General features: G+C 46.1%; 1 protein-coding gene across 15 annotated transcripts in view; it reads left to right on the top strand.

The window, feature by feature from the left end:
* The first annotated feature begins 2,333 nt into the window (after positions 1-2,333).
* The window catches only part of ELAVL2 (ELAV like RNA binding protein 2), a 167,195-nt gene continuing 151,913 nt past the window's right edge, over positions 2,334-17,615 (top strand). For 2 of the 15 annotated variants that reach the window (XM_073667095.1, XM_073667156.1), the window contains exon 1: positions 2,557-2,748. In XM_073667095.1, the coding sequence (XP_073523196.1) occupies positions 2,735-2,748 (14 nt within the window). In that variant the 5' untranslated portion in view covers positions 2,557-2,734. The other 13 variants (XM_073667067.1, XM_073667177.1, XM_073667184.1 and 10 more) reach the window with 11 other exon arrangements.

Genomic DNA, 17,615 nt, shown 5'->3' on the forward strand with positions numbered 1-17,615 from the left:
TTCATTTAATTTGCTTGCAAGGAAAAAACACAAAAGAGAATGAAGCAAAAATCAAATCATTGATCATTTCACACAAATCTCCAAAAATGGGCCAGACAAAAGTATTGGCACCCTCAGCCTAATACTTGGTTGTACAACCTTTAGCCAAAATAACTGCGAACAACCGCTTCCGGTAACCATCAATGAGTTTCTTACAATGCTCTGCTGGAATTGCAGACCATTCTTCTTTGGCAAACTGCTCCAGGTCCCTGATATTTGAAGGGTGTCTTCTCCAAACTGCCATTTTGAGATCTCTCCACATTAGTTCTATGGGATTCAGGTCTGGACTCATTGCTGGCCACCTTAGAAGTCTCCAGTGCTTTCTCTCAAACCATTTTATAGTGCTTTTGGAAGTGTGTTTTGGGTCATTGTCCTGCTGGAAGACCCATGACCTCTGAGGGAGACCCAGCTTTCTCACACTGGGCCCTACATTATGCTGCAAAATTTGTTGGTAGTCTTCAGACTTCATAATGCCATGCACACGGTCAAGCAGTGCAGTGCCAATGGCAGCAAAGCAACCCCAAAACATCAAGGAACCTCCGCCATGTTTGACTGTAGGGACCGTGTTCTTTTCTTTGAATGCCTCTTTTTTTTCCCTGTACACTCTATGTTGATGCTTTTTCCCAAAAAGCTCTACTTTTGTCTCATCTGACCAGAGAACATTCTTCCAAAACATTTTAGGCTCTCTCAGGTAAGTTTTGGCAAACTCCAGCCTGGCTTTTTTATGTCTCGGGGTAAGAAGTGGGGTCTTCCTGGGTATCCTACCATACAGTCCCTTTTTATTCAGATGTCGACGGATAGTACGGGTTGACACTGTTGTACCCTCGGACTGCAGGGCAGCTTGAACTTGTTTGGATGTTAGTCGAGGTTCTTTATCCACCATCCGCACAATCTTGTGTTGAAATCTCTCGTCAATTTTTCTTTTCCGTCCACATCTAGTGAGGTTAGCCACAGTGCCATGGGCTTTAAACTTCTTGATGACACTGCGCACGGAAGACACAGGAACATTCAGGTCTTTGGAGATGGACTTGTAGCCTTGAGATTGCTCATGCTTCCTCACAATTTGGTTTCTCAAGTCCTCCGAGAGTTCTTTGGTCTTCTTTCTTTTCTCCATGCTCAATGTGGTACACACAAGGACACAGGACAGAGGTTGAGTCAACTTTAATCCATGTTAACTGGCTGCAAGTGTGATTTAGTTATTGCCAACACCTGTTAGGTGCCACAGGTAAGTTACAGGTGCTGTTAATTACACGAATTAGAGAAGCATCACATGATTTTTCAAAGGGTGCCAATACTTTTGTCCACCCCCTTTTTAGGTTTGGTGTGGAATTATATCCAATTTGGCTTTAGGACAATTCTTTTTGTGTTTTTTCCATTGAAGACAAATTAAATGAAGATAATAAGACCAAAGAATTTGTGATTGCAATAATTTTCAGGAAGAAACTGAGTATTATCTGACAGAATTGCAGGGGTGCCAATACTTTTGGCCAGCACTGTACATGCCTATATAGACGGTTTAGGAGGGTTGATCCTACTGACAGATTATCTTTAAATTGTGCATTGGTTGGTACTGGCCGGAAGCACTACAAATATTTAATGCTTTGCTCATAATAAACAAAAAAAATTACTTTTTAAAGAGCTTTTCATCTTGCCATCAACAACATTTTTGTTGATGTAAACTGCTGAAAAATCTGATGCTCATCTCATCTGCCCTATGGTCCCATGAGCAAAGAAGGATCAGGCAGGATGGATTTTAACCTTCCCTACTCTTTCTTCCCATGGGATATAAAATGCAGAGGAAGCAGTCAATTTCTACATACCTACTAAAATAAGAAGGCCTTGCATAGCTGATCTAGGAGAGTTTATGGGAAGACTGACATTCCCAACAATCGTGTCCCTATACTGTAAGGAGGAGAGGAATAGGCTGCATCTATGTAGAGTTTACAGACCTTACTGGAGACATGCTAAGAAGAATCATAAAGCACAGAACAGGCAGCAGAGCTTAGGAAACTCTCCATGGTGCTGAAACATCGCTACATCATCATAGGATTTAGCCAACATATCCAGCATCAGCCCTCCACAGGTCAGGAGAACAAAACATGGACTGTGTGACAGAAGAAACAAGCTATAGATTGAGTCTGATCTGAAAAATCAGGAGTCCTAGTTATTACATAGGATGTCCCACACACCATGTGAAAGAAGCAGGAACTTGTCCCTTACATTAACCCTATGTGGCAGGGGAGCTGTGTGCAGTACAATGGGATGGCATGTGTTCTTACATGCAGACACTTTGTAATGTCACTGACAGGCTGGAGGGCAGGCTAAGATGCCTCAGTAAGCTCTATAGGCTCTACAGGACATAGGTGGCGATCGTGGAGTGAAACAAAGGACATGAGGCAGTCTGGACTGGAACCTGATGATTGATTACTCATTTGGGTTGAAGGCCATCATCATCATCAAGTAGCAAGACCTCAGGTAGATGACAGCTGGCTAGGAAGCCTGAGAACTACGCCCCTTCTAGAAAGATTCCCTGAAAGTAATGCCATGGTGTGATCAGCCAGCGAGCTTCTCCCAGCCGCCTGTGCACGGCCAGCAAGATCACATACATGACCGTGCGCACCACAGGGCGATGTGGGCTCGTCCATCCCAGCAGTGACCTTGCCAAGTCCTTGGCTCCTGGAAGAAAACATAAAGCATGCCCCTCTGTAGGTAATTAGTAGATGGAACTGGGCCGCCCCCCGCTGCTCATCCTGGGTGTGGGCTCCGTGGTGGGCGTGCTCACTGCTCGCCAACAGAAGCCGGGCTGGAGGCTGAAGAGAGCGCAAAGCGCCAGGACCAGGGCAGGTGCAGGAGTGACCGCAGAGCGCCAGGACCAGGGCAGGTGCAGGAGGGACCGCAGAGCGCCAGGACCAGGGCAGGTGCAGGAGGGACCGCAGAGCGCCAGGACCAGGGCAGGTGCAGGAGGGTCCGCAGAGCGCCAGGACCAGGGCAGGTGCAGGAGAGACCGCAGAGCGCCAGGACCAGGGCAGGTGCAGGAGGGACCGCAGAGCGCCAGGACCAGGGCAGGTGCAGGAGGGACCGCAGAGCGCCAGGACCAGGGCAGGTGCAGGAGGGTCCGCAGAGCGCCAGGACCAGGGCAGGTGCAGGAGGGACCGCAGAGCGCCAGGACCAGGGCAGGTGCAGGAGGGACCGCAGAGCGCCAGGACCAGGGCAGGTGCAGGAGGGACCGCAGAGCGCCAGGACCAGGGCAGGTGCAGGAGGGACCGCAGAGCGCCAGGACCAGGGCAGGTGCAGGAGGGACCGCAGAGCGCCAGGACCAGGGCAGGTGCAGGAGGGACCGCAGAGCGCCAGGACCAGGGCAGGTGCAGGAGGGACCGCAGAGCGCCAGGACCAGGGAAGGTGCAGGAGAGACCGCAGAGCGCCAGGACCAGGGCAGGTGCAGGAGAGACCGCAGAGCGCCAGGACCAGGGCAGGTGCAGGAGAGACCGCAGAGCGCCAGGACCAGGGCAGGTGCAGGAGAGACCGCAGAGCGCCAGGACCAGGGCAGGTGCAGGAGAGACCGCCAGGACAGGTGCAGGAGAGACCGCAGAGCGCCAGGACCAGGGCAGGTGCAGGAGAGACCGCAGAGCGCCAGGACCAGGGCAGGTGCAGGAGAGACCGCAGAGCGCCAGGACCAGGGCAGGTGCAGGAGAGACCGCCAGGACAGGTGCAGGAGGGAGCGCAGAGCCGGCTGCACGGTGCCGCCGCCGCTACTGACCATCTTCTCACTGCTCCACGCCCCTCATTTACTATTTTACATCACCCACTTCCCCACCTTTCTCTCTCCCCTCCCCATTTTCCGGGACCTGGAGCATGCAGCAGATAGCTCCAATTCTAAGATCGGGGAAGAGCGCAGTAATAAGGGAAGACTTCCAATAAAGCAGGCACACGTTGTGACGCCTCGTCCCCAGCCCTTGCTTTGTTTGCTCCCCACTTTACGCTGTCAGCAGTGACACTTGCACAGGGCTGCGCTCTTTTTTATTACTTTCTTTTGCATGGTCTGATGTAAAGTAGCCCCAGCACTGCAGCCAGTAATCCATACAGAGCAGCCCAGCTACTGCTACATCGCCAGCCATCAGGGCAGACAGCATCCTTCACAGGCTGACAGCGAAAGGTAAGTGGATGCATGTCAGGCGATCAACAGAAGCTACAGGAGTGCATGGTATCTGAGACTGCTGGATGATGGATAGATAGATAGCAGCTCACCCTAATGCTGGTGGGCAGAGGTGAGCAGCTGCAAATGGCTTCTCATTCTACACAGCACACTAATAGTAGTGGGAAGTGGACTCTACTCGGTAATCGGCTACTTAGTTCTGATTACATGTATTGTAGACTTGCAGATTATATTTACTGCTTTCATTTTAGAGAGTGCCCTGCCTATAGTTTTAGGCAGTACTATAATGCTTACTCAAAAAATTCTCATCAAAACCACTGTCTATTCCATCTTCTGTATTGTCAGGCAGCAGTAAATCCCAGCAGCCTGCTCCTGCACATCAGCCCACTGCTACTGATGAGAAGTCTATATAGAACATACCTGTCACTTCAGTGAGCAAACTGGGCTCTGCTTTACTGCACTTCCAGAAATCCTGTGCATGTGCAGCTTCCAAGACCCTGATCACAACTTGGCTTACCCCACTTTGTTGGCTTTGCCTGCACTCCCCCCCCAAATAACAATTTATATATACTGCAGGAAGGAAATAATTCTATCAAAATCTCCAGTTTTTATACGTTTGGTCATGATTTATAAAATGGAGTGGTAATTCATTTAGGATAGGACTACATGGCAATGAAATGATTGTCGCTCTTATGTTACAGCGTGCATGCCCGCTGAATTTTTGGTCTACCACTTTCTATCTAGACTCTGATACAAGTTGCGTACTACCTGATATCTTAGATTTGCCAATTGGCTGTTAAAAAGAAATAGAATAAATGATATACTATAGTTGTAAATGCTATAGAAAACAAAAGGCTAATTAAAGCCCACTTTTTTTTTTTCTTTTTTTTGCCTGCTGCCATATACATATATTATACACGCGTGTGGACACGTATATATACATACATGTGTGTGTTAGTGTCCACACGCTTGTATAATATATGTATATGGCAGCAGGCAAAAAAAAAGAAAAAAAAAGTGGGCTTTAATTAGCCTTTTTAGTTTTCTATAGCATTTACAACTATAGTGTGTAATATATATATATATATAACAGCCAATCTGCAACTCTAAGATATGAGACTGCTCACAAGCAAGTAGTACACAACTTATATCTGGGTCTAGACACAAAGTGGTAGCCCAAAATTGCAAAAAAAAAAAAAAAGTGGGCTTTAACCTTTTTTATTTGTCTATAGTTTGACATCTGGATTGCTGTTTGCCAGGCCTTGCACTCACCTTCTCGCTTTTCTATTGTGGTGTTCTATTATAGAAAGGTTTTTTTTTTTTTTTTCAGCCAAAGTGCAAATCCAAGAGTTGAAATTGCCCAAATATCTCAGCTGCAGGCTTCTAGTCGTCCTAGATCTATCATAGCAGCAAGCTGTGGAGCAAGGGTTGGCTGCCCAGTACAATCAGCAATGAATGGAATTGCTGGAAGACTATAAGCTACTCCACAGTGTGCACCTGACCCCTTCAGGACTGAGACCTCATTAGTAATAATTACTAATCCCATAGAATGCCTGGCATTAGCCATCAGCTCAGCATCAGGATCTGAGTTTATCACTGCCCGAGCCTAACTATAACCAAGTGCTATCTGCAGTAACCAGGACCGGCCAACCCATGGTAGAAGCAGGTGCACGGGCAGCTCTGCGCACAATCAAGTCCACCTGCGCTCTCACACGTTCTCGTTCTACTCTTCCAGGGTTAACTTTCCACTCGCTCCGCCTCTGTGACGTCACAGCTGGAAACTATATCTGGCCCTCGCGGGCGGCGACCCCTCGCTAACAGTTAGCGGTGTAGCGCGGGGTGAAGCTGCGCTCGGGTTCCCGGGGTTCGTCCGGTGCCGGTTTTCTGGCGACCTGGGCTGCGGTGGAGGAAAGTGGTTTCTGGTGTGGTGTGCGCTCCCAACACGCCCCGGATGCTGAGCCGACAAGGTCTCCCTCAACAGCTTAGACATGTGAGTGTTAAAGAAATGGCGGGAACCGTGCGGCAATGCGGACCGTTCTATAGAACAGTTTTCCTCAGAGCGCCCGTATTTCCGCCTTCTAGGGGCGTCACATGCGCTATTAGAACGGCGGGACTGTCCTCTCCTCACACAGCATGGCGCCCTGCTCTGCCAGTCACCGGCCTGAGCAAAAGGTGTTTTATTACATAGGAAGGAGGCCCCATGTGCCAGCTGCCTAGTGTGAAGGGGCACTGAGGTGTGTGCGGCTTCTGGCTGCGGGAAAGGAGGGCACAAGCGACTTTAGATCAAATCTGCAGCTTCCTACAAGTTTCTATAGTTTTTTTGCAGCCATGTTTAGGAGCTAATGTGGTACCCTAGCGATGCCTGTGACAGTCTCCCGTGGCACCATTGGACGGGGAACGATGCCATTTTTAAGACTTTATGGGTATTTTCCTTTTTTTTGTATATTGTCTTAAAGACTGCATTAAATGGTAGCATGTATAATGGTATGTGCACACTGTCCGGAGCCGCCTGCGGCCCCCACACAGCGGAATAGCTGCCGGCAGCTTCCGCTCGGCACCATGTTTTTTCGCTTGCGGACTTTCCTCAGAGGTTAGGTTTATGGGGAAAACCTGCTTGCAGACCTGCAAGAAAGTGACATGCTGCAGTCTGGAAAGACGCACCGCATGTGAGCTTCCGTGGGTGTGCCGCAGACGCATAGTGGACATGAGATTTCTAGAAATCCCATCCACTATGCTGTAACATCTGGCCGCTGCGGGTTGGACATTGCATAACACACAGCGTCAAACCTACAGAGTCTCCTGACTGTCTGAACACACCCCAAGTCAGTCCCCCCCCCGCCCCAAGAGTCTCTTGAGTGGAAATAAGACTCCTCCAAAGGCATTTCCTGAAGGTGTTTTTGAACTGAAAGTGTGGACGTAGCAGTTAGTGACATTAAAGAGGTTGTCTACTACTTGGACAACTCCTTGTCATCCCCCACTCTAGGCCGCGATAAAGTAATAAAAGCTTCTACTCCCCTCACTTGTCAGCACTTGTGGTCCTGGGGCTCTTGTGTTGTGACATGTGACCCCATCGCCCAATCAGCGCTGTCTCCACCTCCTGTCGAATTGAACATGAAGAGGAAGTGAGAGCAGCCGCAGCCCGGACTTCCTCTTCATGTTCAATTCAACAGGAGGCAGGGACAGTGACGCCAGCGCTGATTGGGTGCCGGGGTCACATGTCATAACAACCGCACGGCAGCCCCGGGAACATGAGTGCCGACACCACTGGAACGGCGCCAGCACGGGATGGGAGTATAAGCTTTATTATTTTATCCGGGCCGAACGTTTAGTTCAAGAAAAGGTTGTCCTAGTAGTGGATGACCCCTTTAAGCTGTGATTAAAGGGGTTGCCAGGTTTATCACAGAAATCAGTGATTTTGTGCAGTGCCAGAAGTGAGACCGCAAGTGTACAATATGCATACTCCTGGTCACATTCAGACTAGACGTTCGCGGCCTCGTCCATTTCACTGGTATTGAGCGCAAGTCTGAATGTTGCTGGAAGTATGCATAATTGCATACTCGCAGTCACATAACCACCTGGTCTAGTTAGTGACTTCAGACTTGCCACAAAAGCAGAGACAACCCCTTTAAAGGAAGCGTTCAGTGGGTTTTGCTATGTAATCTGAGAGCAGCTTAACAGAGCAAGAAAAGCCTGATTCCAGGGATGTATCCCTTACTGGGCTGGTTGGTGTAGTTTTCATAGAATACCTGTTTTGTCTGATGATGTAGCAGAGCTAAGTCTTCTGCTCTCTATACCCCCACCCCAGACTAGCAGCTTCCTGTGTACACCAATATGAGCAAGCTGCTACTCTGTGGTGGGGTGGGTTACACTGACTAGCCTGACTGCTGGTCTCCTGAGCTGTAGTCCTGACAGTGCATTTCTCCTGTTGATAAAACACTGTTTGCGTTGAAACTACAGAAAACAGCATCATAATAAGTGACACGTTTCTGGAATCAGGGTCTGGTGCCCAATATCCTGACAGATTCCCTTCAACTTCATCCAATTTCTAGTCCTTTGGCAAGCTTCACTACATCAGTGATGGGCTCTTTTCACATGTCCTTTTGGATATTCTATTAGTCTTTTTTAGCAACATACAGATGGAATAAGTAATCTATTACATCAGTTTTGCAAACAGAAGCAGAAGGGCCTCAGTGATCATGGGATCCGTGTGGGTTCTGTTTTTTAAAACTGAAGAAATGTTTTTGCATATTTGATGCATCACATTTATTCTGTTTTAGACAAATGGAATGTCTGAACAGACACTTAAAAGGGTTGTCCAGTACTTTTAAAAATAGCCCAATGTGTTTTAATGATAAATAGAAGCTTCTTTCTAATCGAAACGGCACCAGGAGGTAATTAGAAAGAAGCTTCTATTTATCATTAAAACACATTGGCATATTTTTAAAAGTACTAGACAACCCCTTTTAAGTAGCTCTTCATATTCCCTAGCTGTCAAATGGACTCATCGGCACCCACAATCATGTTGCAGGTGTACATGTGAACGGTCAGGATGAGTTACAATATGTCCAATATAGTTTGTAAACTAAAAGAGCAGAAAGTCTGTCTTTGTAATCCAGTCCCCCTCTCCTGATTATCTTTTTTTTTTAACTCCCCTTTAGGCCATGTGCACACATTCAGTATTTGAGACAAAACCAGGAGTGGCTGAAAAATACAGACGTGGTGACGTGTTTCTATTATACTATATCTATACCAAATATTATGTGTGCACATGGCCGTAGCTACCTCTTGGAAAGCCTTATGGTTTGCAATTGTGTGGATTCAGAAATTCCTTCCTGTTCTCTGCCTTAGACTACATCTCCCAAGAGGCAAAGTTGCATCTGTCCCACAGCTCGCTCACTCAGTCCCACTGTGCACTGCTTATTTCACCTACAAGGCACTGTCCTGAGACCCCCTAAACTGTCAGGATGAATAAATCACTGCTCGGTTTCTCCTTCTTAACACTCTTCCCATTTCAACTAGTATGTCCTATCCAGTCAGTGTAATAGGTGCTGACACTGGCAACACACATGCTCCGTGTACTGTAGGGGAACAATACGTCATATATAATGTTGTCATGTATGCTAGCACTCTAGATTGCAAAGCACCACCTCCTCTGCCCACTGTTATTAGTTAATAACTTTACTTGTTCTTTGAGGAAGTGACTTCTGCTCTTGCTTTTTCCCTGTAGAGGTCCATTCACCCACAACTTGCCGGGGATCTCGGGCCATGCTTCCCAGACATCACTGCAGATCACGCCTCAGAGCTGCTTGTTGAGTCCTGCCTCCTTTATGCAGGGCAGTGCTTGACTGACAGCTGCTTTTCCTTTTAGACAGGAAATTCCTGTTTTGTGCTTTAAACAGACAATAGCAGGAAGTAGCCGGAGGTCACATGACCATGTGACAGGTCAGAAACGGCAGTATTTTAAAGGGAACCTGTCACCCTGTTTTTAGCTGGCCACAGTGTGCGGTTAGTGATGCAATGTGCAGCACTAAAGTTTTTTGCCAAAGAAAAGCTCCCAGTATTAGGTTTAAAAAAGCACTTTATATCATTAGGGGACCCCCTCGCATACCTTTTCATAGGGGTGGCGACTCTATCTATTCAGTCACGGACTTTTAAAATTAGACCACTCCACAGCATTGCATTTGATTGCCGTGACTGGCCTGACGTCACGGCAACCATGTAGTATATCCCGCTCGTGCGCACTGCTCATCTGTTCCCCGGCATACACACGGACTCTGGGTGTACAGCCCCAGCTTCAGGTCAGCTGTGCGCATGCTCTGGAGCCGCTGAAAAGTCAGTGCCTACATGATGTGTGAGGATGCACACTATGTGCGTCACGGTGTTCCTCCTCCACTCTGCCCTCAAGCGGTCAGTGCGCACGCCCGGGATATGCTACATGGTTGCCGTGACGTCAGGCCAGTCACTGCAATCAAATACAATGCCGTGGGTGTGCATAATTTTAAGTCAGTGACTGAATAAAGTCGCCACCCCTATGACTAAATGAAAAGTTGTGTGTGGGGGGGGGGGTCCCCTAATGAGAGTGTGTTTTTTTTTTTTTTTTTAAACCTAATACTGGGAGCTTTTCTTTGGCAAAAACTTTAGTGATGCACACTGGCCAGTTTAATAGCTAAAAATTAGGTGACAAGTTCCCTTTAACAGCAAGTAAATTGAAGTGTCTTCATTTCTCATAGGCCTTACGGTGCTTTAATTATTTGTGTGCCTGGAAAATGCCTTTAAACAGTCTTAAGCTAAAAGTCTGTAGTGACTGACTGCAAACTTGTGAATCCTCACATCGTGTGCATTGCGCGCTGTGAGGATTCTCCGGCACTGGGAGCGTGTGGGCATGTGACCAAGTATGCGTTTGGCATACTTCTGGCCACCTTCTGACTAGAATGTATCTGGCCTCACCCAATACACTTGCATTGAGTGAGGCTTTGCTCATCTAGTCTGCACATGACTGCATGTATGAAAATGGCATACTTGCGGTCACGCGCCTGCTGCTTCTGGCCTCAGAGAATCCTTGCAACATGCGGTGCATGCAATGTGAGGATTCACAAATCTGCAGTCACATACAGTAGCTGCAGACTTGTAGTTTAAAGAGGTTGTCCACTTTTAATTGATGCCCTATCCTTAGGTATGGCACCTCCACCGATCAGCTGTTTTCGGTGGCTGCAGCGGTCTCTGGCCGGAAGTGCTTACTTGTGGAGCTGGCCATCTACTTGTAGTGACCAGGGCTTGCACATACACCTCCTATTGAATTGAATAGGAGGCGATGTGCAGCAATAAGCCCCGGCCACTACAAGTAGGACGGCCAATTTCCGCAAGTACTTCCCGCTGCCGCTACCACCGAAAACAGCTGATCGGCAGGGGTGTCGGACCCCGGCCGATCAGACATTGATGCCCTATCAATGTAGGGCATCAATGTAAAAGTAGTAGACCACTTCTTTAAGATCTCAGTGTTGGCTGTATATTACAGCATTGGTAGCAATATGTTAATGGTTTAGTTTAAGAGTTCTACATTTACAGCATCTTTTTCTATAAAGCCTATAGAACAAATTTATAATTATTTTTATTTTTTAAATTTTCAGTCAGTACAGGAGTTTACACCAGATTTCTGGCATATAATGCACTAAATGATATTTGGACTGAGCACCATATTTATGAAGCCTCTACATTAGAGTTGAGCATAATTGTACACAGGATGCTGGTTCAGTGGCCCACATTGGTACTTTGTGGAAGCTAGACTTCAGCACAGCTAACTGAACTGCTGTCATTATGAGCACCTGTTAGGAGTAGGCCTGGGTGATGTACAGACATTGTGGGGCCTACTGATCAGAAGAGGCACCCAGGATGCCTGCCCATGGGAAGAGGTTTGGTCCTGCTGCTGCAGTGTACTGATGTGGGAGCGTGACCTGCAAATGCTTTTGTCAACTCTATTCTGCACCAGTTTAGACCAGGGACCTGCAAATGCCTTTGCTCAACTCTGCACCTTTATTTTGATACTTTAATTCCAGAGATGATATGGTCACATTTGTAGGTCAGTAGTTACTTTTACTAGTTATTTTCTCCTAGAAGATTATAAATACACGGACAACTGGGTTATAAAGTTTCCCTTTCTCAAAACTGTGGACAAAGTTTAAGTACATTAATATCAACTTCCTAATCCCCACCCTCAAACACCTCACCCGCTTTTCGAACGGTTTTCAAAATGTGTAGAAAAGCAACTAAAAACTGAGGAGGAGTTTTCTGCAGCTGTTGCTCCTAGCTGGTCAGTGACACCTACTGGACGGTGAGCCAAAGTTCGTACATTTTCCCCATGCATTTCCATATCATAAAGATGGTGTTTAGCTTTCATTTTTTTACCTACTTCTTTTTATCTATATTAGGGGTGCATAACCTGTGGTCCATAGTCAATCTGCCCTACTCCTGTTTTGTGGCCTGCACAGTTCTGACCAGATAAACAGCTGATTGTATGCCTGTGTGTTCAGTTGTGTCGCTGTGATTGGCGCTGGCTGCTACTGTACTGCTTAGTAAATCATAAGTGCTGTACTTCACTGCAGAGGAGAGCGCTCAGTGATTATTACAGGCTCCTGTCATGTAGTGGCAGTGATTGACAGGAGCCTGCATTAACCAATGCATGTGCTTCTTGGTAGTAAAAGAAATTGCTCATTGGATACTGAATGGCTCCTATCAGTCTTATCTAGTGATGAGCGAGTATGTTCTATTAACCCTTTCGGTGAGTATGCTCGGGCTGAGCTCCGAGTAGTTACAGCTGCTCGGTGATATGGTTAAATCGCTACCGTGTGCATGATTTGCGACTGTTTGACAGCTTTATTACATGTGAGGAATGTCTATTTCTTACACATTCCTTACATGTAATAAAGCTGCCAGTCAGTCGCAAATCATGCACACGGGAGCGATTTAACCATATCACTGAGCAGCTGTAAATACTCGGTGCTCGGCCCGAGCATACTCGCCGAAAGGGTTAACTGAACATACTCGCTCATCACTAGTCTTATCCCTTTACTGTGTAATAGGAGCATCTACAGTGAGGTTGTTAATGGACTAGTTCTCATCCCTTTTGTAGTGTAGGAATGCTTAAATACTGCTCTAGATGATGTTCCTCTTTCCAAGTCTGTCGAGTCACTCATGGAGTCGGTATAAAATGGACAGACTGACTCCTAAAATATATAATAAATTGGGGACAGTAGTTAAATGCAGGATGTGCTGTAAATTTTTTCATAAGAATTTGGGAAAGTTATGAATGTCTGTTCCTGATCTAAGGATCTCTGCTTTTAGTGGAGATGAATCTGTGCTGCACTTTATGTACATGCTCAGTAGTGAGGCAGTGCTGTGGAGTCAGTAAAGGAAATTGAGGAGTCTTTCACTTTTATGCTGTCTTGTTTCTCTTCATGCCGGGCAACAAGTCATAAGGAGGTCACCATGAAAGCTTACCTCAGTGGGGCTTTATGGCAAGTTGGCGGAGTTTGATAATATTGTTGACCTGCTTCTCAAGGGAAGGAATATGTACTCTATCTGCAAGAGGATGCGACTATTATGATATGTCTAAGGGCTCATTTAGACTGATTCTGGCTGTTCATACTTCCATCGATCAGCTACATGCGGTTAGAACCTTCCTGTTTGTTTTTTCCATCTTGTGTTTTGCGGTCACGTGACCATCTGCCTTTATATTCCTGCTCCTCCCTCCTGGCTGTGCTGGACTTCAGTGTTTGACTGTTTCTCTAGCCTGGTGCTTCTGTGCCTTTTTCTGTCTAGTTCGCTTGGTCTTCTGGGACCTCTAGTACTTTTTGTCAGTTTGTCTTTGTGTTTTGCAACAACTTCTTTGTAGGAGGTGTCCCATTTTTGTCCCAGTCCTTAGTTCTTTTAGGGACCCCTCCCTTAAAGCTATAGGTCTTCGTTCAGACTAGCCGAGGACTAAAGCGGGTCTGTTCACTAGGAACAGGCAGCCCGCTACATCGTAGGCATTCAGCTTAGTCTTGCTGTAGGGACAGCTTTCCCCTATCTTTCCTTAGTACATGTTGCAGATCCTAACACATGCAAGGCAATAAAATGTTTTTGAATCCGTTCTGACCACTTTCCCGTTCGCACAGAATGATTGTTGAAGCTTTGTGTATAGAACCATCGTATTCTCAGCATCTTTCATGTCCTGTTTACACAGGATTGTACTACCTAGTGCAACAATTTTTAAGCAAGTTTAAAGGGATTGTCCACTACTATTGAAAATAGCCCAATGTATTTTTATTGTGAATAGAAGCTCCTTTGTAAATACCTTCCTCTGCTTGTGAGCAGCACTATCGCTGGCCGCTCACAGACATCACGTGACCCCCGGCTGCAGCCGGCTCTGACATCCGCTAATGTCATGTCATGGTTCCGGATACTGCCGGGGGTCTGTCTTCTGCTTTCCACGGTGGCTGCTGGGCTGTGGGCGGCGTTACCCCGCGCGTCACACCTGGCATCCACTGCGCGCTCTCCCTCTCCCCATTCATTTGGAAAGCGCGTGGTGGATGCAGGGTGTGACATGGGGGTAACCACGCCCACAGCCCAGCAGCCACCGCGGGGACCCCAGAGCTGAGTCACGCCTCACTTGACATGTCAACTGGGGGTGGGGGGGGGGTCACGTGCTGCCTGTGAGCAGCCAGTGATAGCGTCGCTCACAGGCAGAAACAGAAGAGGAAGGTAATTACAAAGAAGCTTCTATTCATCATAAAAATACATTGGGCTATTTTCAATAGTAGTGGACAACCCCTTTAAAGGGAACCTGACAGATCTGGATTCCCAATGTACGTAAAAGTAAAGCATCTTAGAGGTGTTAGCATCCAGAGCATGCCTCTGTCATGGATAGCAGTCATTAATAATAATAAATTTTATTTTTATAGCGCCAACATATTCTTGAGCACTGTACATTTCAGTAAATTTACAGTAAAGGAAGAAAACCGTGTTCTAGTCCTGCTGTCTTGATCTTTCCCAGTCATCAAGGCTGTGTACAGAGCAGGGCTGTTCTCCTGGCATGCTCAATGTTCAGTTGATTGACATCCCGATCAGCACATTCACAGGTTGAGTGGGATGTCAAACAACTGAACAATGGGCATGATTGGAGAACAGTTGTGACTGCTCAGTGCTGCCCCATGACTGGAAAGGAGCAAGGTGCATAAAACACTTTTCTCCTTTCTCTGATGACTACTACCTGTGACAGAACTGTCCTGGATGCTTATCACCTAACATGCTTTGCTTTTACTTTCATAGGGAATCCAGACCTGACAGGTTACAATTAAAAATCATGAGCATTTTGCTGAATGAGCATTTTGCTCATTGGCAGTTGATTGGCACTCTGTTTAAACTTGAGGTGAGCGTTCCTAGGAACACTCATTCCTGATTATTGGCCAGCCTAAAAGTGCCTTAAAGGGAATCTGTTAGCATGTTTTTGCTCCCTTGTCTGAGAGCGGCATGATGTAGTCAGAGACCCTGAATCCATTGATGTATAACTTGAGTTACTGGGTTCAGCGGTTGTGACAGAGTTCTTAGAAGCAGCATCGAGCAGAGCGGAGAAAGCTAACCCTGCCCACACCAGGCTCTCTATTTACATAGTCTATTGACAGCTGCTTATCACAGGAGGAGGCGGAGTTGGGTGACTTGGCACTTTCCAGCTAGTCACAGCAATGATAATGTCCCAGTGATACAACCTTAATTGTGAGTAAATGGAACACAGCCTAATAAGTGACACATTGTTGAGTACAGCGTTTTAACCCCTACCTCATGCAGTTTTCAGATTACATGGCAAAAACTTGCTGACAGATTCCCTTTGAAGGGAACACAAGCCCCAAAACATAATGCTGCCTTCACCATGTTTCACTGTGGGTACGGTGTTCTTTCAGTTATGTGCAGTGTTGGCTTTACACAAAGTATACATTTTGGACAAAAAGTTCAACCTTGATCTCATCAGACACTTTTTTTTCTCATGTGCTTTTGGCTGACTTGAAGGTTTTAACAAAAACTAGCTGGGCTTGGATGTTTTTATTTGTAAGAAAAGTCTTCCGTTTTAACACCCTACCCCACATTCCAGACATTTGAAGAATACAGGAGATTGTCTCGTTCAGTACACAACCAGTACTTGCCAGAAATTCCTGCAGCTTCTATAATGTTGCTGTAGGCCTCTTGGCTGCCTTCCACACCAAATTTGTGTCTTGTATCAGTTTTGAGGGATGTCCAAGTCTAGGTACTGTCACTGTGCCAAATTTAAAGTACCACTGCTGTGTTTTTGTTTCTAATTTGCCCACTTGAGCGGTGCTACTAATCTAGTATACTCACCAGCTGCTGTCTTCAGCTCTTTCCAACACCACTTTGGTCCAACGCCGTCATCTTGTGACCACAACTTCTGACTGACCTGACATCAGAGGCAGGGCTGTTGAGTTGGTAAGCCAAGTCTCTGACTCCAATGCCTCAATTTCCATGACACTGACTCCCTCATACATGGCTCATGTTTAAGTGATAAATTTACTGTAGTACAGATTAATCTCGGCTAAAAGTCTAGACCCTTAGATCAGGAATAGGACATTTATAGAGCATTTCATAACTTTCCCAAATTCTTATGGAAAATATTCCCCACAAACTGCATTGAACTACTGTACAATTTATTATATATTTTAGGAGTTGGAGTCGGTCCATTTTATGTCGAGTCCGACTCTGACTCCACGACTCCAACTCCACAGCCCTGGTCAGAGGTAAGTCACAAGCTCTCAATGCAGGTCTACTAGAGCATCATTCTGGCTCACAGACTTTCATTGAGTTGTGACTTCTGGATTGCTCCAGCAAACACTGGAGTGATCTGGCAGGTCACAAACTGCTAGAGACTAATCAGAGCTGCGTAGATAACAGATGTAGACAGCGGCTGGTGAGTATAATTCTAGGTGCAGGGAACTTTTTAACAAGGTTTGTTATTCATTGCCTATTTAACTGACAGAGGCAGTATGCTAGCAACTTCATCTGTCCCATACATACTGAATGGGCTGCAGTTCACATTCGCAACTAATACATTGCTCAAACTTTGGACTTCAGTGAGTAGTGGAGGCCCAGCAGTTGAAACTTTGATAAGAAGCTTGACATCTGTCTATTGAACAGTTAAGTTGTATTTGTAATACAACCCCTTTAAAACTAGGCATATAACGGAAGTTACTTATTTTGATGACCACATTTAGACTATCAAATCACTTATTGTAAATGGTTTTGACAGTGGTATCGTGATTTACTTTTTCTTTTCAATATATAAGGTATTTTTTACTAGGTGAAATTTCCTAAGGGGCTCTGAGTAGTAGAACAGCCTCAACTGCTACAGTAGATATTTTTTGCTTAAAGGGTCACTTAAATGTTAAATATTAAGAACATCTATGCTTGTCAACCTGGCAGAAAATAGTATTTTTCTTAACCCTTCTACGTGTCCAGAACATGCTGAGCAGTGTGATTCTTAGCTTGCCCTTCTTGTCCATTATGTGACCAGTAAAGAAACAGGTTTTTAATTCCTTCCTATGAGCATGCTTGCTGCATTTAGGTGTGCGATTATATTTTCTTGCTATATTTAGATCCTACAATAAAAAAGTTAAAAGTAACTACAGTCACTTCAGTATAATTTTAGTGTTGTCTCTCAACTGACTCCTCGGGGGGCCATCCACATCCTATTCCTCTCTGGTTGAGAACACATGTCGACACGGTTGCACTCAATATGTGAGTATAGTGAATCAAAAGGAATAAATGTTAGCCAGATGAGCTTTTGGCAGATGGACTGCCACCTTTTAAAGGGAACATGTCACATGATTCATTGCCTGAACAATGTGCATCACGAATTGTGAATCATTAGAAACATGCATTTTTT

This window comes from Phyllobates terribilis, unplaced genomic scaffold (assembly GCF_046119375.1).
Source record: "Phyllobates terribilis strain yellow unplaced genomic scaffold, ASM4611937v1 Scaffold_1__5_contigs__length_1240528914, whole genome shotgun sequence".
NCBI classification, from domain to species: Eukaryota; Metazoa; Chordata; class Amphibia; order Anura; family Dendrobatidae; genus Phyllobates; species Phyllobates terribilis.